The 27,131-nt window shown below is 45.8% G+C and overlaps 1 protein-coding gene across 2 annotated transcripts in view; it reads right to left on the minus strand.

Annotated features, from left to right (window-relative positions):
* The window catches only part of Grik4 (glutamate ionotropic receptor kainate type subunit 4), a 464,253-nt gene that overhangs the window by 173,280 nt on the left and 263,842 nt on the right, over positions 1-27,131 (minus strand). For both annotated transcript variants that reach the window (XM_045145696.1, XM_045145697.1), the window contains exon 3: positions 18,196-18,360. In XM_045145696.1, coding sequence (XP_045001631.1) covers positions 18,196-18,360 — 165 coding nt within the window. The remainder of the gene's footprint in view (positions 1-18,195; positions 18,361-27,131) is intronic.

The following is a 27,131-nucleotide window of genomic DNA, read 5'->3' on the forward strand; positions in this document are numbered from 1 at the left end:
CAGGGACTAGTTAGGCATTGAGGAGCGATTGGGGGAAGATGTGATTAGAGCCAACATTTATCGAGCAGTAAATGTAGCCCATTGGGGACACTTTTCAGAAACTGATTGATGTAATTCTGAAAAACCTAATGAAATGGGTACTCTGACCGCCATCCTCATTTTGCAGATGCAAGAACAAGACAGAGAAGTTAAAGAGAAGAGCGCAGATTCCTCTGCTCCACCCTCGGCCCCGGGATGAGCTCCTTCACTGCATCCTTCCTCAGAGAATAGCAATTAACTAGAATGTTCTGAGACACTACCAGGGCCATGGGAATGTCGAGTGTTTTTCTGCTCTTTTGTTAATTTCTTCACTTTCTATAATGAGCTTTCTACAATTATAAGGGATATGATGTCATAGTAAAAATTTCTCCTGATGGCAAGTAGGATTTAAGGATCAATCTGCCACCCTACCTTCTAAGCCTTTCTTCCCATAGCACCTCCTCCCACACTATCCTGGCTCTGTCTTCCTACCTGAGCCTGTTTCTACATGGTTAGTTCTATCTAGACCAGCTGCCTATAGTCAGTGAGGAGCAGTCAGGAGTGTGAATGTGCGTATGTTTGTACATGATTCTCTGTAACCACCCTAGCTGAATGCAGGCAATAAACCACAGAGTCTTTGCAGTACCTGGGACTTCGTCACTAACAGAAATCACTACTGTTCTCACATCACATTACAGAGCCATAGATATCTTGAAATGTCACTTGCAAGACCTCAGAATGATTCTGATGATTAAATCTAGTGCTGGGCTTGGCTATTTAGCACATTCACAAAGAAGAGATATTACTACATCACTGTTAAGGGGCCTGGAAGATGGCTTGGTGGCTACCACGTGCTTGCTGTGCTTGCATGAGAACCTGAGTTCAGAGCCCAGCCCCCACAGCAGACAGGGCGCAGCGGCGTGCGCCTGGAAGAGGATCCCTGCGGCCTGCTGGCAAGCTAGTCTAGCCGAATTGGTGAACTCCAGGTTTAGCAAGAGACTCTCATAAAAGACAAGATGGAGGGGCTGGAGAGATGGCCTAGCGGTTAAGCGCTTGCCTGTGAAGCCTAAGGACCCCGGTTCGAGGCTCGGTTCCCCAGGTCCCACGTTAGCCAGATGCACAAGGGGGCGCACGCGTCTGGAGTTCGTTTGCAGAGGCTGGAAGCCCTGGCGCGCCCATTCTCTCTCTCTCCCTCTATCTGTCTTTCTCTCTGTCTGTTGCTCTCAAATAAATAAATAAAAAATGAACGAAAAAAATTTATAAAAAAAAAAAAGACAAGATGGAGAACAATGGAGGGAGACATCTAACATAGATCTCAGGCCTCTACAACCACATGCAGACATATGTACCTGTGCACACACATGGTCCCCAAACATATGCACCCCCACTTATATGCACATGCATGTACACATAAGCAGACCACACACACCTTCAAAAAGTAAAATAAGTCACTGTTAAAATATCGTAGCTGCATTTGCATATAACTGGTTTCTGTGGGCATCTGACCCAAGCTATTTTATTTACTTTCTAACACTTTTCTAAGATGTCCCTAAACATCCCTAGCCCACCTTGGTGTAGGTTCTCTCTTGTTCATATGACTGGAAAACTGACATTGATTCCCTAGCATCCCGTTCAGAAGTAGCCCCTAGGCAAGAAAGCATATTTTCCTCCCTACACCTATGTCAGCTGCTTTGGGAGACAATTCCCCAACTCCCAAGTGCTAAGCCACTTCTGTCCCCAAGCACGCTCATGATGACTCCCATCAGGGGGAAGCCTCTCCAAAAAGTAAATTCTTATAGAAGGTCATAATCCTGAACCCGGATGCTTTTTATCAAACTGAAGAATCTGATCTAGTCGGGTATGGTGGCACACGCCTTTGATCCCAGCACTCGGGAGGCAGAGGTAGGAGGATCAATGAGAGTTCGAGGCCAGCCTGAGACTACATAGTGAATTCCAGATCAGCCTGGGCTAGAACGAGACCTTACCTGGAAAAACCAAAGAAGAAAGAAAATCTGATCTAACTACACAGATGTTCAGGACTTACTGGTTAAGCAGCCCTAATACAAAAATCCTAAATCCTAAATCTGAACCTTTGAGCAGTGACATGATAGGCAAAACAAAAGGATTTCTGATTTCTGGTTTATTAGGAATGTTTAACCAGTAATATCTATGCAAATATCCCCAAATCCAAAACAGGAAGCACTTCTTCTCCCAAGCATTTCAGAAAAGAGATGTTCAACCTGTACTACGCATGACTCTAAGAATATAAGCATGCATTTACTTGAGTGTGGGTCTTTGCTGGAGATGTTACTTAGTGTATGGTAGATGCACCACATGAACATTCTAAGGGCTCAAAAATTCTGGATTTTATCCGCATCAGGCTTCAGGATTTGGACATCTGGGCCTGCCCTTCTGAGCACCTCACACACCTGTCCATGTGTCCATTGTCTTTAATGGATCATGAACACTTGAGGGCAGGAGTACATCTGTTTAGTCCTGGTAGAAAGCAATTGCTCACCAGATGTTTGCTCAGCAGAAATAAGATGATTCAAAATGAGTTCAATGAAATTGAACGGCCATCTTTTTAGCAGCACAACGTGTAGGTTGGGCAAGCTGTTCCCTCTGACGGATGCCCACTCAGTAGAAATGGGAAGTGTCCACAAATTGCCTCAATTCTACAGCTTCTTGTGGCCCTAATCCCAGAGGCTGAGGCCACCTGAATGAAGATGCTGAACATGAGGTGGGAGGTCGGCCAGGGACGGCGATAAGGAGACAGCTTTACCTTTGACTACTGGGGGAAGGGAGAAAGGGGACAGGAAGACATGAGTGACATTGCCATAGCAACTAAGTTTTCCAGCCAGGAGAGGAGTCAGAAAGCAATTTACAAAGCAGCTGAGGGAATAAAAGACCACCAAGGGATGTCACAAACTGATGGAGACACTTCTTCCCTCCAAATGCCATTTCTGGCTTGGGTTTGAAGTCCCTTTAGGAAGCTGGGCTACATAGGAGGGATCCGTCAAACTCAGTCCCTTCCTGATTCCTCCCAGGTTCTTCTTCAGACAAGCGCAGTGTAGGAGTGGGGGCCAGCAGTGAGGCAGGTGGCCCAGAGGGTTTAACCAGATGCCATGGACAGCAAGTCTTCGTCACTGGCAAGATGGCACAAAATGAGCCACTCGGTCACCCTCAGAGCCCAGGTGGCAAGGGATCTGTGCTTTGGAAGGGTGGGACAGACATGCAGCAGAGAGAGCTGGGACAGCTCAGAGTCCTTTGCACAAAGACACTTTGTGGTAAAGCTAGAGAGCAATGGGGGGGGCAAGGTCCCTCTCTGCGCCCGCTCACACAGCACTCAGTCACCAGTGTGCTCAGGAGCACCCTCCATCCGCAAGTGCTGCAGAGGACAGTAAGCTGAGTGGATTGGACTTGCTGTCCCCAAACCAAGGGAAGGAGTGTGAGAAGGTAAGAGAACCAGGTCTCTGTCCTACCATGCTTCGCAGGACAGAAACCACCATCACCCATCACCTCTGTGGTAGTTTGAATGGATGTCTCTCAATATATTCAGTATTTTGTTAAGGTAATTTAATTGCAGCCATCTGGCTGGAGGAGGTGTCACCGTGGGTGAATCCTTGGGTCCAGCTCTAAAATGCGGGGGTGGATTTATAATTCCAGTTTAAAGATATACAAAGTGCCTGAACTTTGCCTACAATTACAAAAGTGTGTTTGACTGTGGTGGCTTGTGGCTTTTCTCTCTCTGCTTGGTCCTATAAAAGAGGACCAACTTCTTCCACCATTATGGAACTTCCCCTTGATCTGTAAGCGTCAATAAATCTCTTCTTCCCTAACTATGGCTGATTTGGAAGTTTATTGAAGCCACCTGAAGGTGACTGCTACAACTTCCCTCTTCAGTCCTCCATACCACTGCCCCAGGAACATCCTTTACTACAGCTTCCGGTGTGCCAGGCACCTACCCAGCAACACTGCCACCCTGAGTCCCTATCATGGCCTTGAGAGGGAGGCACAGCAATACTGTCTGCTCACAGACAGTAACGGGTTAGCTACTGAGAGCTCTCACCCGGCCAGCCACAGCTCAGAGTCTGTCAAGGACCTCTCATTTCATCCTGCCAGCAACTTCAGGAAGTGAGAGCTCTAATCATGCTCATTTTCAAGGAATTCTAATTATACCCCCATGAGGAGTCAGATGCCTAGGATACGAACCCAAGTTGCGGCAGAACCGAGGTTAGAATCCTGGTGCATGCAGATGAGGCGGGCCCTGAGTGTGAGCTCGGCTCCACACCGCCTCCAACTCTGACCCTCACCATAAGTTCGCTCAAGTAGATACTCACTTGCTGCTATGCGTCCATGTGTCCTTTTTGCTATCGTCTGTCCTTTCACCTATGGAACAATCCATGATCTGCTCTAAAGGTTTCATCTGACCACCTGGCCTTTGTCCTAGCTCTGATCTCCCACTGTCCTGTCTGAACCACTCCCTGGCATACTCTTGGGAGACCACCTCTAATTTACATTACTCTGCAGATGTGTGAGCCTTAACTTCTTCAAAAAGATGAGAATCGAGCCAGGCGTGGTGGCACATGCCTTTAATCCCAGCACTTGGGAGGCAGAGGTAGGAGGATCACCGGGAGTTTGAGACCACCCTGAGATTACATAGTGAATTCCAGGTCAGCCTGGGCTAGACTGAAACCCTACCTTGGGGGAGAAAAGATGAGAAGTGTCAGTTTCCTCAACTGTAAAGTGAGAAGATTGGACCAGATGATACTGAAGCACTGAATTCAATATGTTTCTGAGTCCATACAATGCATCAGTGACATGGGTAACTCAAGACAGGGGAGCAAGGAAGGTTTGCTAAGTGACTTATCACTATTTATGTGCCTTTCTCTTCCGGTTTCTTCTTCCCCTTACATTGACTTCGATTTATTCTTCTGAGTGGATGGAGGGATGTAGCCCTCCATCATTAAGGCACAGCCCTGAATCACTGAACCTGTTCCCTGGGGGCCTTCAAGAAGCTCAGAGCATACAGGGGCGCAGACTAGCAGAGTCAGAAAATCATGCACTGGGCCCCATGGCAGGTGCACTGGAGCCTTGCAAGGCCCTGGTTCCCCTGCGTGTCTCAGCGTGTCCAGGAGGGAGAGACAGTGTGGACAGAGGATGGCATGCTTAGCCACAGAGACCAGCGGAGGTGAAGGCAAGGACTGACAGGAAGGCCCTGCTTCTAGCCCTGCAGTAAATTAAGCCTCAAACTGGCTCTGGCAGCAGCAGGGATGGTGCCTTGGGGTATTGGGGTGGTAAAGGGGTGGCACTTAGTTAAGCTCTAATGCATTCACTGCAGGAGACAGAGTGATCTGTGGAACAGAGGACCGCTATGCCTGGTGCCTTCTGGGAACTCCCTGCAGAAGAAAGGCTGTGCTGGAGATTAGACACTGAGGGAAGCTGGAAGGGCCAGTAGGAAGGGGAAATGGCCTAATAGGTCTTGTCCACCCCCTTCACTTCAGATCGTGGGCTGTGTAGAGGGAGTCAACATGACAGACATCTGGAAGCCTGAGGCAATGATGGTGAAAGGGCAGAGGTGGGAAGAGCCCCATGTGGGTTGGCAGAAGCTTTCGAAGTGACCCTCGCTCTCACTAAACCGCCGGTATGAAAATTTGTCTCTTTGAACCAGACAGAACGGGGATTGATTTTTCTCCTCATATCTTTCCAGTTTCTGGGTTGGCTGTTAATTAATGCCTGGTATGATACTTTCCATCGCTGAGTCCCATGTGCAACCAGCAAATGAGGGGGTGACCTCTAGATTCCAGCATCTTCACCTTCCTTACTCTTGCTCATCTTTGATTCTCAAAATAACCACTCTTCCCTGGACTGGCTTGCCCACCCTGAATGTGATTCATTAAGTGTGATGGGTACAGAGCATTTTGAAAACCACCTATTACTGCAGTAAGACACAAGCATGCCCCGCTGAATTGCTATAGATCCAACTTCAATCACAGCCCTGACTTTTCACAACCAAAACCATCACCACCAGAGTCTCTTTCATCCCTTGAAGCAGATTCCCTAGCTGCAAGGAGATGTGTGTGGGGTTATGGGAGTTGTTAAAGGCCCTAGAGCCACCCATGTATCTATAATTAACAATGCAAATTAGCCCTGGGCCACTAGGACAAGGAAAACCCAGGCTGTGACTCTGAGTAGCAGCCGGTATGAGGTGGCCCACCACAACCTTCAAAGGCTCAGAGCTGTCAGGTGCATCAAACCCAAAAACACTGCAAAGAGAAGGGGACTATCCAATTACGATGGATGTTGACATTAAGCAAGACACCTGAGAAGAGCCCGGATGAGAGTGCTGTCCAAATTTTGAAACAATGGACAGCTCGAGAGACGATGGTGAGGCCTAGGGGAAACCTGCCGAGTTGTGATAGGAGAGAAGAACCCGGCAGTGAATGAGTATAGCTGCCACTTACTGAAGACCTGCTGGGTCCTGTGGGGCGTGTTTGACCTACACTGTCACATGGATCACTCTGATAAGACAACATTACTGTCAATCTTGTTTGACAAATGAGAAAACTGAGGCACAAAAATGTTGAAGCAGTCTGTTCCCATCACACAGGTAGAGCCCTGGATCAGTTGGATTAAAAAAACAAACCAACCAGGATTCTAATCTCATCATCACTGACTCCCCTCAAGGAGGGATCATCAAACAGATAGCCCTCCTCCACCTCACCCTGCCTTCACACAGAACTCACTGACACCTGCAGCCCGCCCACCCCCCCGCCACCGCCGGCTGCCCTCTACTTCGGGAAAGAACTATGTTGCAACTTTTCTATGACTAATAGGGTGGTGTTTAAAACCTACCGAGGGGGTGCACTTTGACTTCAGATGAAAGTCCTTCAGGATAGAAAGATCCAGAAGCCCTCTTTTCTACCAAATGCTAAACATGCCTCAAACACACTAAGATGTTAAAAGCTGAACCAAGGCCCGCTTGCTAGTAAAATACTTGGTGCCTAAAAGAAGGGCATGAAAAAGATGGCCAAAGCCTTGCAGTGTGGATTGAAGATATCAATTTCCTGATTCATCTGGCTTACTATTTTACATGTATTGACTTTACTAAGTCAGGCTGCATGGGTCACCGGGAGAGGAAATTTCCACCTGCTAATGACGCATTCCACAATGGGCAGATACACACTCTTGGTCTGGGCAGGGAAGGGAGGGGTGCAGTGAGCTGAAGAACTGCAGAAAAGGCAGGAGGAACTGTCTTTTCACAGAGCTATGTAGAAACCCAGACCCTTGTCTGAAACCTGGACAAAGAAACGCTGTAGCCAGAGTAGGAGAGTCCTAAGAAGCTGTTGCAGACATTTCTGATTTCATTTGGAAGATCTTGGGAAATCTGTCTTCTTCTTTTTTTTTTAATTTTTATTTATTTATTTGAGAGTGACAAACAGAGAGAAAGAGGCAGATAGAGAGAGAGAGAGAGAGAGAGAGAATGGGTGCACCAGGGCCTCCAGCCACTGCAAACGAACTTCAGATGTGTGCGCCCCCTTGTGCATCCGGTTTACATGGGTCCCGGGGAATACAGCCTCGAACTGGGGTTCACAGGCAAGCGCTTAACAGGTAAGCCATCTCTCCAGCCTGAAATCTGTCTTCTTTACATTATACCAGACACTAACCTTGCTGTCTGTCTACCTGGACTTCTGTCTGTTCCCTGACACATCCTTGTTGGCTAGAATCACGTGCAAAAGATCCTGACAGTGCTGACTGGGTATCTGGAGGAATGGGGTGAGTCGCCCAGTATTTGTTCCAACACGCTGTCTTCTAAAGGACTTTGCACTCATAGATCATGCTGGCCTCAGTAGTCTTGTCCTGTGCGTATGAACCACCTTCAGTCACAGCTGCTGGACCAGGAGTGTCCCCAAGGATAGTCAGTAGGCAGCCTCACACCACCTTCACTGTGTGAGGCTGGCCACACAGGATGAGTTGAACCAGACCCAGCATGTACTTGGGGCGGGGGTGGGGTGGGGGGTGGGTCAAGGGTAGCAGGCACAGACCAGGCTGCCGCAGTGCGCTTCCTGAAGAAATGACAACCGCCAATAGGCAGGGACTGTGCCTGTTTTATTTCCAACACCATTCCCAGTACACGACATCCTGAATCAAAGAGGAAATAAATGCTCAAGGAAAGCTCATGAATAAGTAAGCAGAGTGAATCAGGTCTGAAGGGCCCTTTATGAGACAGGTGTGTGACGCATAAACCAGGGAAAGCAACCAGCACAGGGGAAAGCCCGGATTCACTGGCTTAGAGCGCAAAAGAAGCAGTTGAAGTGGGGGTGGAAAGGTTTAAGGGGGTCAGGGTATGGGGTATGAGTTAACCAAAGACATCATGAAAAAGACATATGGAAGCCTACTTCCTTGTTACCTAATTAAAAATGTAATTTTTTTAAAAAAGGATTAAAATGGTGGAATGGAGGGGGAAAGAGACAAGATAACACACAATATACTTTCTTATTCTTTGTAAGCAAAAGTCAAGACCTGTGAGTCTCTCATGGAGAAGCGGGAGGGGCTGCTGTTGATCAGCAGGGATCAGGCGCCACTCTCGCTGGAAAGGGCTTCTTCCCCTGCGCTGCCTGAGCTGGCAAGAACCTTGGGGACTACTGGGAAAGGATTCTCCTCACTCACAGCAGCCTGCAAAATCAAGTAATCCCACTGAGGAGGGCCCTCGGGGCAACGGGAGAGGGAGAAGGGCAATGAGACCAACACATGTTTTGTCCATACAACAAGGTTTCTAATTAATAAAAGATAAAAACAGCCTGAAGGAGCGGACAACGGGGACTAACCGCACAGCTCCAGAACACCTCTAGACAGCATCCCAGAACCTCCCGGAGCACTGCTGGAGATCGCAGGGTGCCAAGGGATGCCAGCCACCCCTACCCACAACATCCAAACCAGCTAATCCAAAGGGCTGACCAACGTAACCAGCTGACACAAGCCCACGGTGCACCAAAGAGGGAACTGGCTTCACAACTCAACATAAGGAAGACATCAACTCACCACCAAAGCTCACTAACTGGACTGGTTTATACTGGGGCAATACCTTTCCCAAAGCTGGGTATATAGGTTTGAACTGGAAGTGCTAACCATACCCCCCATATCAAGGCAGGTTGCTAAAGAAATGTCTCAGAAAGGGAAATAATTCAAAACTTGGCCCACCACGGCATAAATGCTGACTCAGCAGATCTGGTGTAGGTTCAGTTTACCTTGCCTTTCTTTAATCATTTGCATGTTAGGGTTAACTTTTGTCACATTTAATTTTTTTTAATTGTTTAGTGCCTTTTCTGTCTTTTTGTGTTTCTTTCTCCATTTTCTTCCTCCCTCCCTCCCTCCCCCCTCCTTGCTTTTTTTTTTGTTGTTGTTGTTTGTTTTTTTAAGAGAGAGAGAGACAGAGACAGAGGAAGAGATAGACAATTGATGCACCAGGCCTCAGCCTCTGCTACGGAACTCCAGACGCTTGCGCCACCTAGTGGGTATGTGTGGCCTTGCACTTGCCTCACCTTTGTGTGTCTGGCTAATGTGGGATCTGGAGAGTAGAACATGGGTCCTTAGGTTTCACAGGCTAGCACCTTAACTGCTAAGCCATCTCTACAGTCCTCTCTTTCTTTTGAAGCAAGTTCTCCCTGTAGCCTAGGCTGACCTGAAATTCACTCTGTAGCCAGGCCTGCTTGAATATATGGTGATCCTCCTACCTAGACCTCCTGAGTGCTGGGATTAAAGGTGTGCACCATCACACCCAGTTTAGTGCCTTTTGAAAACAATCTCTCCTCATGCATATATATTTTATGCTGGTTTTGTTTGCGTTTATGTACTACTCCATTAGTACTTAGATTTGTTTTATATTTTTCTCCTCCCAGTCTACTATTAGGATCTATTCCTCTTCCTATGCACAATCCATTTTCCCTCTCCAACTTGTTTCCCACATTTGCTCCTCCTTATCCTCTCCTCATTATTCTCTATAACAACGGCTATCCGTAGTCTGAACAACCCCTAAAATCTGTGGGACCTAAGAGTATCCCAACTTTCCTCTTCCAGAAACTTCTGCCACCTCCATCTTCTTCAAAGTTAACCTAGTCCTCATCCTAACACATTCTGTACACCTCCTGTTTCTATATAGCCAAAATCCTACCAGGTTTCATACCAGGCTTTGTCACTTACCCAGCAGTAGGGTTTTGTTTTGTTTTTTCTTTTGTCTTTTTTTACTCTAGAGACAGAGGGAGATTTCCAGGGCCTCAGCCACTGAAATCAAACTCCACATGCTTGCACCACCTAGTGGGCATGTGTGACCTTGAACTTTCCTTACCTTTGTGCATCTGAGCAAGGTGGAATCTGGAAAGTAGAACATGGGTCCTTAGCCTTTGCAGGCAAGTTTCTTAACCACTAAGCCATCTCTCCAGCCCCAGACAGCACTTTTTGAAGTCAAATGGACCATTGTTAATTTGCTACTAGGACATTCACATAGACATATCCACCAGCCTGGGTCACTCATGCTATTTATACACCTTGAGTACCTATGCTGGAGATATAATTTCTGACTCCCATGTCTGTGAATAGAGCTGATAAATCAAACAGAAAATCCAAGCAATAAAATAACCCAAGATATGGAGATCTCAATGCAGTAATACAAGGAACAAAAAAAACAAGGCAAAACAACTCCTCCAAAAATTATGAATCCCCTAGTGATGACCTCCAGTCCACCTAAATCACACAAAATACCAGACAGAAAATTCAAAAGAATGGATCTAAGTATGCTCAAAACAACCAAAAGAATCAAAGAATGAAACAAACACCATAAAGAAACCCAATAAAACATGGGATATCAGCTAAACAAAATCTGAAGGTGGATACAAGATATGAGTAAGGAGGCCTGAAAAGAAGGCTTAGCAGCCAACAAAGCCAGTGGAGCCAGGTTCTATTCCCCAGATCTCCTGTAAGCCAGATGCCCCATCTCCCTCCCTCTCTTTCTTTCTCTCAAATAAATAAATAAAACAGATAAATAAAAATTTAAGATATGAATAAGAAAATGGAAATACTGAAGAAAAAATAATCTGAAATAATGGAAATGAAAAATACAGTAAGTCAAATAAACTTCTCAAAGTCTTGCCAGGAGAACATCAGTTAATATGCTTGCCCACAAAGTTTAACAACCAAAGTTCAATTCCCCAGTACCCACGCAGAGCCAGATGCACAAATGGTGCATGTTCTGGAGTTCAGTTACAATGGCTAGAGGCCCTGACATGCTCTCTCTCTCTCACTCTCTCTCTCCTGGGTGTGGTGGCACACACCTTTAATCCCAGCAATCGAGGGCAAGGTAGGAGGATCGCTGTGAGTTCAAGGTCAGCCTGAGACTACACAATGAATTCCAGGTCAGCCTGGGCTAAAAGCAAGACCCTACCTTGTAAAAACAAAAAGAGAGAGGAGGGTACAGAATGAGTATAAAGACAAAGTAGAGGATTTGGAACATTCCAACAAGGAAAAAGATAACAAGATGTTGTGAGTAGAAATTTCAAGACATTCAGGTTACTATAAAGAGAACAAATCTAAGGGTTCTGGGCATAAAAGAAGTAGAAGAATTTCATTCTTTAACAAAGCAAATATTCTCAATAACATCAGAGAAGAAAAATTTTCCAAGTCAGGGAAAGAGAAGCCAATACATACACAGGAAGGGTTTAGAGTACCAAACAGACATACCAGAAAAGAACCTCCCCTTATCACCTGATAGTTAGACTACCAAATACACAAAGAAAATGTATTGAAACCAGCACGAGAGAAGCACCTTGCCACCTCTAAAGGCAAGCCCATCAGATTGAGAACAGATTTCTCAACAGAAATGCTCAAAACCAGAAGAGCTTAGAATACTTCAAGTTCTCAAAAACAGCAACTGTCAACCCAAACCACCACATCCAGTAAATCTATCTGTCATAATTAAAGGAGAAAGAAGAGCTTTCCAAAAAAAAAAAAAAAGGTCAACAGAATACATGACCACTAAGCCAGGTCTACAGAAACAATTGAAGGAATTTTTTCAGGCTGGAAAGAAGAAAAAGCAAGTATATGAGACCACAGGAAAGAATAAACCATGCTTGAATAATAATGCAAAGAAAAGAATGGGAAAATGCCAAACATTAGGAAACCACCATACATGAGAGGAATCAACACACACCCTTCAATAAAAATTCCAAATATTAACAGTCTTAATTCTCCAATCAAAAGATGCATATTATCAGAATGAATTAAAAGATAGTATCCTTCCGTTTGTTGCCTCCAAGGAACTGGCCTCTCCATAAAGGTCAGATTCTACTGTATGGTCAAAAGATGGAAAGTGGTATTTCAAGCAAATGGGCCTAGAAAACAAGCAAGTGTTGCTGTTCTGATAACTGAAAGGATAGAATTCAAACCAACATTAGTTAAAAGAGATTTAAAAAAAGGCCACTTTATACTGATTTACTTTCTGAAATATAATATGCAGCAAATTTTATTCAAACAAAAATGGGCTATAGAACTGCATAGAAGAATACAAAGAGCCAATATATACTTTTCCAAATGTTTAACATCTTTAGCCATTGGAGAGATTCAATTAAAACTACCTGAGATTCCATCTCACTCGGATCAGAATGGCAATCATTAAGAAATCAAATGAGGGCTGGAAGGAATGCTTAGCGGTTAAGCGCTTGCCTGTAAAGCCTAAGGACCCTGCTTTAAGGCTCGATTCCCCAGGACCCATGTTAGCTGGTGCACAAGGGGGCGCACTCATCCAGAGTTCATTTGCAGTAGCTGGAAGCCCTGGTATGCCCATTCTCTCTCTCTCTCTCTCTCTCTCTCTCTCTCTCTCTCTCTTTCTCTCTCTGTCTGTCACTCTCAAATAAGTAAAAATAAACAAAAAAATTTATATATATGAAAAGAAATCAAATGACAAAAACTTTTAGCAAGGTTATGTAGATAGAAAAACTCTCATTCACTGTTGGGAATGTAAACTGGTATAGCCTATGGAAACTAGTTTGGGGGCTTCTGAGACAGCTAAAAACAGATCTACCATAAGACCCAACTAGGCATATACCTTAAGATTTAGCGGTAGGACACTGAGAAATGAGTCAGGAACTTAGCTGGAAGGCTCCTACATGCTGGGTAGTTGCCATCATGCCAGAAAGTGCTAATCAGCTGCTGAGGGAGAAAAGTCATCAATAGACTTAATCAGTGAACTACACCAATGACCAGTCAGGCAAGATGTGCCCACTAATGCAATAATGGTATGACTGTTATGGGGTGTGGTGGTTTGATTCAAGTGTCCCTCATAAACTTAGGTGTTCTGAATGCTAAGTCCCTAGCAGATAGTAATTTGGGAATTGAAGCCTCCTGAAGGCAGTATATTGTTGGGGGTGGGCTTATAGGCATTATAGCCAGCTTCCTCTTACCAGTGTTTGGCACACTCTCCTGTTGGTGTTGTACATCTGATGTTGGCCAGGAAGTGATATTTACCCTCTGCTCATGCCATCGTTTTCCCCTGCCATCATGGAGCTTCCCCTTGAGTCTGTAAGCCAAAATAAACCTTTTCATTTTTTTTTCCCACAAGATGCTCTTGGACAGGTGTTTTCTGTCAGCAATGTGCACCTGACTGCAACAATAAAACTGGTACCTAGATGTGGGATCATTACTAGAAACCCAATTCTGTGGCTTTGGCCTTTTGGAACTGCTCTGCAGGAGGAATGTGGAAGGATTTGAAATCTTGGCCTAAGAGATGCCTTGCAGTGCTATAAGTACAGCTTGATGGGCCATTCTTGTCAGAGTTGAAAGACCTAAATGCAGTAACAACTACTGACTATGAGGTTTGGCTTATGAGGGTGAGAAACAGCTTTACTTGGATTGGGCTAGAAGCAGTTTGTGTGAGAGGCTTGCTGTTATGCCTGTGTCCTGAGAAATTGTGCAGGGTAGCTTTGTGTAGTAATTAACTGATGTGAGCAGAGGGATATGGCACAAAAATAAAATCTTTGGGCTGAAACTTCTGCCTGTTCAGCTGCAATTGTATGAGAGATTGCATCCTTTGAGGTTGGGCCAGATGACCTGCATTGGAACAACAGAAAAAATACAGAATGTTTTGAAGGGGCCTGAATGCTGAAGGAGTGCCCTGTTCTTCAAAGTCTGCTTTATACCCTCCTGGATTAATAAGTTGGCAGCCCACCTGGTATTATGGAATATAACAATTGCAGGAAAGACAGGGTCCTTGAATTTTCAACAGTTTTGAATTTTGGAAATGGTCATGGGCAATGTGAAGCAGGCTTGCTGAGTTACCTGCATGGAGACATGATGGAGCCATGAAAATAAACCATGGGTTGCAGTGGAGACCAAGTGGAGATTCCAGGACTATGAGATGGCTGCCAAGGACAGCTGCCGGAACCAGATGAAGTTTTCTGAGACTCTGAGTAGCCTAGCTGGAGGGGTGGAATTGGAACTCCAGAGACTTGTTGCTGGTTAGAATTATTGGACACTTTTCACTGACTAGAGTTGGCTTGGAACTACAGAGTTTGATGTTTGCCCCAGTTGTTTTAAATCTTGTATTGGTTGAATATTTCTTTGTTATACCCAATGCAATATCTTGCAGTGTGAAAGTTTATTCTGTGTCATTATAGGTTTTTTATTTTTGTTTTTTTGGGGGGAGGTATTTGGACTATGGGACTGCACAATATTGGCCTCATCAGTATCTCATCATGGATGATGGAGGAGGGCAGTAACAAAAGACCTCAAACCAGAGCAAGGACCGCCTGGAAAGATGGGATTCAATGGAAGGGAGATGAAGAAGGGTAATAAAAGAAGGTAATGGGAACATCATTGGGATTGATAAAAACTATGGGGACTTTTAAAGCTGGACTAAATGTATTGCATTTTATGTCATGCATTGTTATCAGTGTATAGGGACCAGATGTGGTAGTTTAACTCAAGTGTCCCTCAAAAACTTAGGTGTTCTGAATGCTAGGTCCCCAGCTGATGGTAATTTGTGAATTAATGCCTCCTAGAGGTGGTGTATTGCTGGGGGTGGGCTTATGGGTGTTATAACCAGCTTCTTCTTGCCATTGTTTGGCATACTCTCCTGTTGCTATTGTCCATCTGATTTTGGCTAGGAGATCATGTCTACCCTCTGCTCATGCCATCCTTTTCACCTGCCATCAAGAAGCTTCCCCTTAAGTTTGTAAGCCAAAATACCCCCCCCCCGCAACAAGCTGCTCTTGGTCAGGTGTTTTTTTTTGCCAGCAATGTGAACTTGACTGCAACATGGGGTAATGAACTACTCTCTGATTAGACTTGAGGAGAAAACCCATGCCTGGTACTGGAAAACTAATCAAAAGCCTATGGCTAATGATATCACAGGCCTAGACGAGAAGGTACTACTATTACTTGGCTAATGAAATAGATATATTGTGCCACCAGCTTGTCCTCTAAATATTTATGTATGCTTGTAAATTTTACTATTTATTTACAAGGACAGGTAACCAGGACCTCCTATCACTACAAACAAACTCCAAATCCAAGTGCCACTTGTGCATCTGGCTTTATATGAGTACTGGGGAACTGAACCTGGGCTGTCAGAACTCACAAGCAAGTGCCCTTAACCACTGAGCCATCTTTCCAACTGACTTTTATGTTTATGCCCACAGGTCAGTGCTGCTCTTACCTTTGGTCAGAGAAGCTTCTTTCTACAGATAGTGGTGACTACTGAGGTTCCTCAAAACTCATCAAAGTGCTCAGACTAAGGGACTTTTTTGTTGTTGTTGTTGTTTTGAGGTAGGGTCTCACTCTGGTCCAGGCTGACCTGGAATTAACTCTGTAGTCTCAGGGTGGCCTTGAACTCACGGCAATCCTCCTACCTCTGCCTCCCGAGTGCTAGGATTAAAGGCGTGCGCCACCACGCCCGGCTCCTAAGTGACTTTTGAGTGCTCAGTGCTAAATGCGTTCTCATTAGCATGCCCTCCAAGGCTCATTGCAGAAGAGGGGGCAGAAAGAATGTAAGAGTCAGAGGAAAGGAAGGAGTGCTGTGAAACACTGTCTTCTGGACACAGAGTGGCCTCTGCATTCATGACCTCATAGTGGCTGTCACGCACAAGACCTGCACAATTTTGGACTCATCAGCATCTCATCATGGATGATGGAGGAGGGCAGTAACAAAATACCTCAAAACAGAGCAAGGACCGCCTGGAAAGATGGGATTCAATGGAAGGGAGATGAAGTAGGGTAATAAAAGAAGGTAATGGGAAGCTATTATTATCAATATATTGTGTACACTGATTTAAAAAAACTGTTAATGAGAAAAGCTTAAAATAAAAGAAGCTGTGAGATTATGAAAGAGAAACTGGTGGGTCTTGGAGCCACTGCCTTCCTCCCACTTACCCTTGCCTGATTCTGACTGTACCCTGCTGGCTGTACCTGGCCAGCGTTTATGTGTTTCTTTCCTTGCAGCCTATCCGCCCAGGCTCGAGTCCCGCCACTCAACCTCACATGCAAGAGCAGATGTCAGACATAAACACTTAGCAAGTGGTTCTTTTGTTTTGTTTGTTTTTGCCATTTAATGCCATTAAAGCCCCAAATGGATTGGAAAAGGAGGAGACAAGGACACTTCATGGTCTTAGGGAACTGATGGTATTATCTGTCTGAGGTGAGGACCCCTTGCTATAGTTTGGATCTTAAACACCCTCCAAGGACCCACTGGGTGAAAGCTTGGTCACCAGCTTGTGGTGCTATTTGGAAGTGGTGAAAACTTTAGGTGAGGCCCAGTGGACAGAAGTTAAATCACTGTCAGTGTGTCCTTAAAGGGTGTATTAGAACACTGGCCCATTGTCCCCCTGTCTCTCTTCGCTTCCTGACCCCATGAGGTGAGCAACTTTGTGTTGCCATGTGCTCCAATCATAATGCTCTGTGTTTCCAAAAGTCCAAAGCAATGTGGGCAATGAGTCATGGACCAAAACCATGAAACCAAATAAGCCACTCTTCTTTGGAAGTTGATTATCTCAGCTACTTTTCAAAGAAGCAGAAAATTGACTAACACAGCCCTCTGCCTTTCTTTTACAGTGTTCATTTCTAGCTGAACTATAAAAGTCTGGTCCACTTGCTTGGCCTTAATCCTATGAGGTCATCCAGGTAATGCTAGCAGCAGCCAGAGGACCACAGGAGAAGCAGTGCATTGTGCATGAGTGTGCAGTGTCCAAGAGCAGCCCAGCCAGCCAAGTTATTCCATATCTTTGTTCCTCATTTTCTTCTATAAAACAGACAAAATAGCAGTTAACTCTGACTGTTGTTAGAATTAAAAGCAGCATCCTGCACACAATGACCCACTTAGAGTGTATGTTTACAAAACACTGGGATTCACACATGATGGTCATATAGTTTAGGGAATGTAAGTCCCACACAACAGTTTGCTTGATTTGGAAAGTAGATCCTAGCATTCCCATTCTGCACATGATGAAACTGAGATACAAGCATGCTGAGTGACTTATTCAAGGTAATTTGCCAAAGCCCATCCCAAGTCCTGCTGTCTTCAGCAGAAAAGAGGAAGACAGAGGTACATGAGGAAGTTTACATCTATCATCCCACTATTTGGGAGGCTGAGGCAGAAGGATTACCATGAGTTTAGGCAAGCTTGGGCTACATAGTGAGTTTCAGGACAGTTTGGGCTGCAGAGTGAGACCCTGCCTCAAAAACTGAACAAAACACAACAGAAGGAAGAAAGAAAATAGGGAGGGAAAGAGAAAGGGGGCGAGAAGGAAAGAAGGAAGGAAGGAAGGAAGGAAGGAAGGAAGGAAGGAAGGAAGGAAAGAGAGAAAGAAGAAGCCAGATGAGCAGTGGCTAAGCTCCCCTTATGCTGTGATTCTTTCCCAACCAAACATAAGATTGCATTCAAAGATCTGTGTAGAAAATGAATGAATGGTATGTGAAGGAATAAATGAGTGGCTTAGATGTATGACTGAGTGAATTCTTATTCTGCCTTAAGTCATGATTCACAAAACTTGGGAGTCTCGCCTGGGTCCAGTTCCTCACAGGCTCTCCTGGTGCATGTTTCTCTCCCTCCCCTGGCAACATCTCTATCAGAGGCCTGGAACTGTGTGTAGCTCCCATAACCAGCTCGTCCTCTACCAGCCTGTCCATACTACGTACTGGTTTCTGCAGTCTCGTACTCGCTGTCTCTGAGAAGTTCAAAGATGTCCACTTCGACCTTGGCCTTGCCCAGCCTCTCGGGAGCACGGTTGATGCGGTTCTTGGCCAGAGTGATGGAGAGCCGCTCCCCTCTGCTGCACTCCATGGGGTCGTCCAAGATAGCAGCTGTGGGTAGGCAACCACATGAGACCGTTGGTATGCCACCTGTCATGGTTAACCTTCCTTCTTCAACCTCCCCCCAGTTTCCACCTTCCTTTTCCAGTCAGCTCCCCTAAATTTCTCTCCATGACGATATCCTCAGAACAATCCCAGAGCACGATCTCTGCATGCTTTAGGGTCTCCATTTGCAGGCAGGTGTAGCAGTGAATGCTAACGGGATAGTCTCCTCAGGGACCTGGCAATGCCACAGCAGGCCACCAGGGGTCCTACTTGTCCGAGGTCTCTGGACCCAGACACAGAAATACCCTTGGATACATGTCTACATGCACCCAGACAGACCACACACACACACACACACACACACACACACACACACACACACACACACATGTGCTGTCCTTTGAAGATGGCATTTTGAGTATATATGGAAGTTCTCAAGATGGGAGAGTACGTAGAAGGTCAAGGTTGTGAGGGAGAGCTGTGGAAGCATGGAACAGCTGCAGGAGCCCGTGGAGTGCTGACACCCCAGGCTCTGATGCCCATGTGCTACATCACCTAGGTGAGCTAAGTGGCTTCCCTAGACCTCTTTTCTTCACTGAACATTAGGAGCACGAGGTTGGGGTGAAGACTGATTTCATGCAGTGTAGACAAGAGGACCACCATTAGTGAACCATGCAGGTGGACTTAATCAGCATGTCACTTAGGACGACGGACGTGGAGGCGTGCAGTAGTTTCCTAGCTTCCTGGGGCCCAGTGACGGGTACAAGGGCTGGGAGTCAAGTGTCTACTCTACCTCTTATTAGCTAAGGGATGCACTTCCTCTCGTGGAAAATGGGAAGAAAAAAAGTCTCTGGGGGACTGTAAGGGTTACCTGAGATAGCATGTGCTCAAAACAGTACCTAGACATGGCAGGTTACCACTTGATAACATATGCTCAAAACAAAAAGTCCTGGCACATGGTAGGCACTTGATAATTCTGGCTGCTGAGGTTCTTAAATCCCTTGGTTGAGGAAGTTACACAACTAAAAATTAACACAAAGTTTTCATGGAAACCTTTATAGTAGTCATTTGTTAGCAAGTATTCATGATTGCCAAAAGGTAGAAGCAGGCCAAATGGCCATCATCTGATGAATAAGGGAAATAGCTAATGCTTTCCAGTGCAGTGGATTATTGTTGGGCAGGAGAAACAGATAACATATTGCCATATGTGATAGCATGGATGAACTTTAAAAACATCACGCAAGGGCTGCAGAGATGGCTTAGTGGTTAAGCACTCGCCTGTGAAGCCTAAGGACCCCAGTTCAAGGCATGATTCCCCAGGACCCACGTTAGCCAGATGCACAAGGGGGCGCACGTGTCTGGAGTTCGTTTGCAGTGGCTGCAAGCCCTGGCGCATCCATTCTCTCTCTCTTTCTCTCTCCCACTCCCTCTTTCTCTCTCTGTTGTTCTAAAATAAATAAATAATTTAAACAAAAAAAAATTTTTTAAAAAATCACGCAAAGTGAAAGAAGCCGGACACAGAAGACTGTGGACTAGATGGTTCTATTTATATAAAATATCTAGACTTTGGTGACTCCATAGTAACAGAAAGCAGATTAATGGTTGCCTGGATTTAGGAGATTTGGGAGAAAATGAGGAATAATTGCTAATGAGTAGGATGCTGTTTGCAGGATGTGGTGAAAATGTTCTGAAATTGAATGTACTGATGGCTTACACAATGGTGAATATAGTAAAAACCACTGAATTGTATACTTGAGGTAGGTGAAATATGTGATTATGTGAATTATACCTCAATAAAGTCATTCCAGAAAAAAAAAACATCAAATTGATCTCTCAGAGATTAAAGGAAGCATGGGGTATCAAGGCAGATGCCAGTGGCTGTGCCTGGGTGGATGCAGAGGTCCAGGCTCCACACTATCATTCTGCACAATAGTCCCATACTACTGTTACCATCAAGCAAATCAAAAACTATGACTACCAGGACATGACAAAGTGTTCTTGGATTTATTTGTATGCATATTCTTGCTGAATAATAAAACTTAAACTTCATGTACACATGACTGGAGTTGTAAGCCAAGACTGGGGGCAAAGCAGTGACCTCTGTGAATTACTCAGCAAAGTCCATGCATACTTGAGGCAATTAGCCACCTGTAGGGATAACCAGAGGATGGTAACGAGGAACACTTAAAAGGCCCACCATGGTCACCTTAAAGAGCACGACCAGAAGGAGATGGTTCCTCAGGGAGGAGATTGGAAACCATTGCACTGTTCCTTACCAAAATCATGAGCATAGGGCCAGACAGAAGAGGGAATAGATGAGCAATTCTCAAATAGTGCTCCTTGGCGGAACCACAGGGTTCCTTGTAGAAGTGGACAGGAGGTGTCCAAGGGTATCTATCCTCAGGTTAGCTACAACTATCACAACTCCATCTCAATCAGTAAAGGATACTGGGGTTCCGCAAAACATTTAATGTGAGGAGGAAAGTTTTAGAGTTAAAAATGTAATTGCAACAGTTATACCAGCCCTGGAGCACAAGAAAAGATACTGAAACTTGCAGTCTACCCAGAAGGCTCATGGACAGGACATTCCGGATCCATGACAGACTGGTATTCTGTTAATTTGTGCTCATGTATTTAGTGGCAGCATTGGTATAAGTGCCCAGCGGACACAGTCACAGTCTGGGCAACAACTGCAGCATGAACATTTTGTCTTCACGTGAGGATGAGACATTGGTGGTTAACAAATCTGTGACCTGCCCATGTTTTCAGGGTTGGTGCAGGAAGTGGAGAAGGAAGTGATGTCAGGTTAGTATGACCTCAGACCCTGAATCTTAACCAGAGCTCTTCTTCTGTCTCATGAAAACCTGTCCTCCTAGGACTTGGGCTGAGGTGAGGGTGTAACCGGTAGGATACCCAGGCCTTGTGGGCACCAAGAAGAAAGTATCACCAAGGTCAATCAATTCTGAGACACTAATGATAAACTGGACCTTAAACTCCTGAAAATCGCCACAGGTAACTTCTCTGCCTCCCCCCCTCCACCACACACTCCTGGAAATATCTTCAGGTTAGAAGTAGCTATCCTTTCCCTTGGGCCATATTAAGTTTTAACAACTTTTCTACCTGTTATTTAATAAATTTACTTGTAACAAAACAATAAAATAATGTCCCTGAACATGCTATAAGGTTTGGAAGTGGAGGGTCTCCCAAAGGCCCACGTGCTAGAAGCTTCGTCCCATAGTCCATAAGGGCTATGGCAGGTATTGAAGCCTTTAGGAGACAATGACATTGGTCTCTGCCATTCTCCCTCCCTCTCTCTTTCCTTCCCTCTTTTTTTCCCTCCATCTCTCTCTGCTTCCTAGCCACAGTGAAATGAGCACTTTTCTTGGCCACATCCTTCCACCACACTGTGATGCTTCACCATGGGCCACTAAAGCAACAGGACTAAATGACCAAAATAGTCTTAAAACCTCTGACGCTGTGAGCCTAACTAGATATTTCCTCCGTTATGTTGTTTTATCTTTGGGGTTTTGTCACAGTGGCAGATAGTTAACTGATATAATGGCCATACCTCCTGTGACTATGAGAACTAAGGAGTGTTTTCACCGGGTGTTTGTTTCAGTCTCCTTGGTATGCAAAGGGCACAATTACAGCTGTACTGTGGGAGGCATCACATATCCAAGGGTCTGTTCCAAGACCAACTGTTTCCATCTGTTCTCTTCTTTCTGCAAAGGACACCTCCAAGATGTGTTTATGGACTTAACTGTCCCCTGCAGCTTGTCTCCCAGTGCACAGACTGAATCCCTAAGTTCCAATGTGACCACATTTGGAAAGAGGCTCTTCAGGAGGTAACATTAAACAAGCTCATGAGAATGGGACCCTAAACTCATAGGCTTCATGTCCCTCTCAAGGGAGAAACCAAAAAAATTCACTGTCACCATCATGGGAGGGCACAGTGAGAAGATGGCCATCAGAGATATTGAATTGGCAGACATCATAACCTTGGACACCCTCAGCCTCCAAAATAATAAGATATAAAGATTTTATTTAAGCTACTTGGTCTGAAATGTCTCATTATAGCAGCCTGGGCTGATTAAGGCAGGGTGTTAATTCAAACCCAGATGTGCATGCCCCCAGCCAGCCATGTAACACATTGCACAGTTGGCATGCAGAGAGCAGCACTGAACACATTTTGAGACAGAGGAATAACAGGCAGGGGAGAGGGAATGTGGGCTTTGGTAGTGAAGGGGATTATCCATCCCTCCTGGACCCTATTCTTCTTTCCCTCCCCATGAGGCTGGTTTAGCAGAGAAGGCACTCAGAGGTATTTGGCAGGGACTTGTCAACCCATTAACTCACTAAGACCCTCCCCATGCCCTCCCGGAGCCATTCTGGGCACCACATTTCATTCAGGCTTCAGTTCTAGACAGTGATTAACTTAAAGTGGGGAAGAGGCTTGACTTGTTTGTTGGTTGACAGCAAATATATTAGTATCAGGATAACTAGGTGAAAATAGGATTGGATTCTACGGTTATGGACACCAAAGACAAGGTAGAGGCTCGGGATCTCTCAGGACACCAAAGAAACATGCCCCCAGCAGACGGTTACCAAACAGCACGTTTGTTCTTCAGCAGGCCCGGGAGAGGGGCCAGATGGATGGAGGAGAGCAGCGTGCTTGAGACTTAATGCGCAGCCGATGCTCCTGGCCCACGCTGGGTCCCTCAGGCCCAGCTACTAGGCTAGGCCAGGATGCTCAGAGTTCCCAGTCGCTGCCAAATGAGGAGCGATATGAGCCAGCACGTCTTCAGGCCCAGGGGATTGCTCTACACAGAAGTCAACCAGCAGCCATGGTGAGGCTGGGAGGAGGTCTGGGCTACAGGAAGGGCGGGGCTGAGACGAAGAGACATACACAGGGACCATGTTCGACCCACAACTCTGCCCCATTTCCAGCCATGGAGACTCAGGGCCCAAAGATCCTTCCAGCCCAGGACAGCTCAGCATGCTTGCTATAGTTATATTCAAGAAGCCAGAGGTCCTTGGCATGCATATAGAACCTCTCTCCCCAAAGCCCCCAGCCCTATACTCTCTGTCCAGCTCTCCTCACACACTCTCTCCCTCATCTAATGCTCCAGCCAAGGAAAGGGCACTGGTTGCATGCATCCTGACCCCAAGCTCCTCCCACCCGTGTCTGTGCCTGTGCTGGACAGGGCACTTCCCACTTCCCCTGGGGCTGGCAGGCCTGGCTCTCCCTTCTGCAGGACTCTCTAGCTCAGTCCTAACAAATGTAGCCAGTCCTACAGGAGGAGGAAGGGACATAAGAACACTGACCTGCTCAAAGGCCTCAGCACCTGACACTTCCTTGCCCCCTTGCCTCCTCTTTACCTGCCTGGGATCCTCTCCTCGCAGACTCCTTTCTTCCAGGCAGCCTTCCTAACTCTTTAGCCCCATGTTCTCTTTCTTAGACTTCCTTAGAACCCACCGACGCCATGTTGTATTGAGGGGACTTACCTGCTTGCCCACGTCTGTGTCGTCCTCAGCTTCTTGCACTATAAATGGCTAGTACTTCTTCCTTCCTGGACATCCCATCCCAAATCAATTCCTCTGCCTTTGCACTCTCTGTCCTTCTATTTATCACCTATCTTTTCTCTCCTAGACTCCATGAGGGTGTGGACTGTCCCTGATTCATCGCAGTAAATGCATAATGCTGGACATACAGTGGTCAGTGGTGCATGGCCACTGAGCACATAAACACTGACTTTTCATCTTCTGCAGCGAGTGATGGATGCGGCACCCAGTGGCAGTGACATGGCAATATCAGATGAAGCCAGGACTGAAAGCAGTCCCTATAAATGGAGCCCACGGGACAGAGGGTGCAGAATGCCTCCAGGGCAACCCCGAGCTCACAGTGCTTATTCTCTGCTTGCCTGTGCAAACCAGAAAAAGGTTTGCCACTCCGTACGTTGATGACAGCTCAAGAATAACCCCTCAGGTGGAGGCTCTAGCCTCTTAATCCCTAGACTCCATCACAGGATCACTGCGGAAGATTCCAGGCACCTGACAGCTCTCAGCTCTTTAAGGAGGAAATAAAAAAGTTTTACTGGAAAGCCTTTCTAGGTAGTATATATAACACTGCCTGTGGCTGCTTGGCCCAGCCTGTTATAGCCCTGCACTAACAAGAAAAAGAGATGGTTTGAGCCCCAGGGAGTTGGTTAGCTTCGCTCCCCAGCTGACCCCTGGCTGCTCCGTTCTTCCTCTGAGTCCCTAGATGTGCAATCCTATCACTCATCCTCCACCAGCTTGGTCCTTGGTCCCCTCCCTTCACCCATTCCTGCTGGTCATTGTTCTGCTGGAAGAAATCACAATGTACATGTTGTCACACCTTTGTCATCATCTGGGACTCCTCTCCCAGGACAGCGCCCCCAGTGGCTCACTTTCATCTCCCTGGGCTCTCTACCTGCCCCACAAATCTCTCTTCGATCTTTAGTCTCTCCTGGACCAGCTTGCCTCCCTGTGCTCAGACAGGGTCAAAAGTCATATGCAGATGCTCCGACGAGCTCAAGAGCCATGGGCCACTCTCTTCTCCCACCCCACCCGCAGTTCAAGCCAGGCTTCTCCAGTGACGCCTCAGAGTTCATTAACTTCATCCCAGATTCCCTCTGCTCCCTGACCTCTGCCTTCCATCTCCATCACTTCCCTCACACCACACACAAAGCCAATCCCAAGAAGCGTCTTTGTAAGACTGGTGAATATTTTTGATTCTCCATTTAAGTATATCACTAGCCAGCCTTGGTGTTTATGGTCTCCAGGTGCTGTTCTGAGAATATCAAATGTATGATTTCACTTAATCTTCACACAATCTATAAGTTTTTATTCTATGTTATAGGTGAGTCAAGTGAAAAGGGCACATTAGACTTGTACAGATGCCCAGGGCCCAGGCCTGTGGGCTGTAGGACCACTGCTTTGCAGCCTCTGGGCTAGGTCTCCTCAAAGCCATGGCTATGCTTTTGACCTAACGCTCTCAATTCCTTGGTTCCCAGGAAATGGCTCTCCCAGAGTCCTCCCAATCCCCTGAGCATTCTTACAGGTCCCCTCTGCTCCTGCCTGTGCTGTAATATGGACAGATTCCAGGCTCCCTAAGAGCCCTGTTTTTGCCTTATTCACAGGGTATTTCTAAGTAATAGTTTTATTCAATAGCTGCCTCCCTGGGAAGGTAACATGTATGCCCTACAACCTTGATGAAATCTCATGTCCAAAGAGCATCCCAGGTTCAACTCACCCCATCCCCTCTCCCTCCACTAAACTCGCCCTCTTCCCTCTCCTATGCCTCCCACCATAGTCCTAAGCACTGCAAATGACAGACAGCACCAGTTACCTAAACATGGTGTCCTCCCTCCCTAGAACCACGCTGGGCTCTGCCTCCTCAGTGCTCCTCTCATCAGTGCAGTCCTCTAACCCCACACTACTGTCCTCATTCAGTCCCTCCATCTCACCTGCTCACCTACCAACCCTTACCCAAACCTGGATTTCTGCCTCCCGTCTAGTACCACTCCACTCTGGTGCCGTCTTATCATACAGCTGCCCAAGTGTTCACTCAGAAGGATTATTCCTCTTTAAACTGTGCTGAAACAACTGAGTATCATGAATATGTGAAAGAAAAAATGGGAACTTTCAGGGAGGTCTCATATCATAAGCAAAATTAACATAAAATGGGGCTGGAGAGATGGCTTAGCGGTTAAGCGCTTGCCTGTGAAGCCTAAGGACCCCGGTTCGAGGCTCGGTTCCCCAGGTCCCACGTTAGCCAGATGCACAAGGGGGCGCACGCGTCTGGAGTTCGTTTGCAGAGGCTGGAAGCCCTGGCACGCCCATTCTCTCTCTCTCCCTCTATCTGTCTTTCTCTCTGTGTCTGTCGCTCTCAAATAAATAAATAAATAAAAATAAATAAATAAATAAATAAATAAATAAATAAAATTAGCATAAATGGATCATACACATAAAAATTAAACCAAAACAATAAAACTTTTAGAAGAAAATCTTTATGACCTTTAGTTAGACAAAGCTTAGGTATGATACTAAACAATATAACCCAGGAAGTAAAATCTTGGTGAGCTGGACTTCACCAAAATCACATACATATGATCCTCAAAAGACACTGTTAACAGAACAAATAAACAAGCCACAAACTGGGAGATGGTATTACATATAAAGCATATATACCAGACTAGACAGACAACTTACACCCAGAATACATAATAGCATTCAAGACTCACTGATAAGAAAACTACCCAATTTTAGAAATAAGCAAAAGATATGGATAGACATTTCACCAAAGAAGCTATATGTGGGTGGGTGGACAATATGCTCAACATCCTTAGTCATCAGGAAAATGTGAATTAAAACCACAATTGGAAATCATTACAAAGCTATCTGAATAGCTGGAATTAAATGGCTTGGCCATACCAAGTATTGTCAGGGACACAGAAGCACAGCAATTCTCATGCACCAGTGTCCTCTCTAGTTCCCCCATGCTAGATAAGCCTAGTAGTGAGTGCCCCCAAGTGTGGGTCATTCCTCCTCTTCATTGTATACTCTCTTCCTTGAAGAACATATTAACTCTCACGCTAGTTCCAAACAGATCAGCTCTGGGCTCAATGTCTCCTATTTCTGAAATATTAGGCATATTCTTTTGGGGCTCCTTCTAAAGTCTGTGTCCCAAAGGGTATCCATTACTTTTTCAAACAATTGGGAGTGCTTTCTTATTTCTCAGCCTAAATTAATAGCAT

The sequence above is a fragment of the Jaculus jaculus genome, chromosome 3 (genome assembly GCF_020740685.1).
Source record: "Jaculus jaculus isolate mJacJac1 chromosome 3, mJacJac1.mat.Y.cur, whole genome shotgun sequence".
Lineage (NCBI taxonomy): Eukaryota > Metazoa > Chordata > Mammalia > Rodentia > Dipodidae > Jaculus > Jaculus jaculus.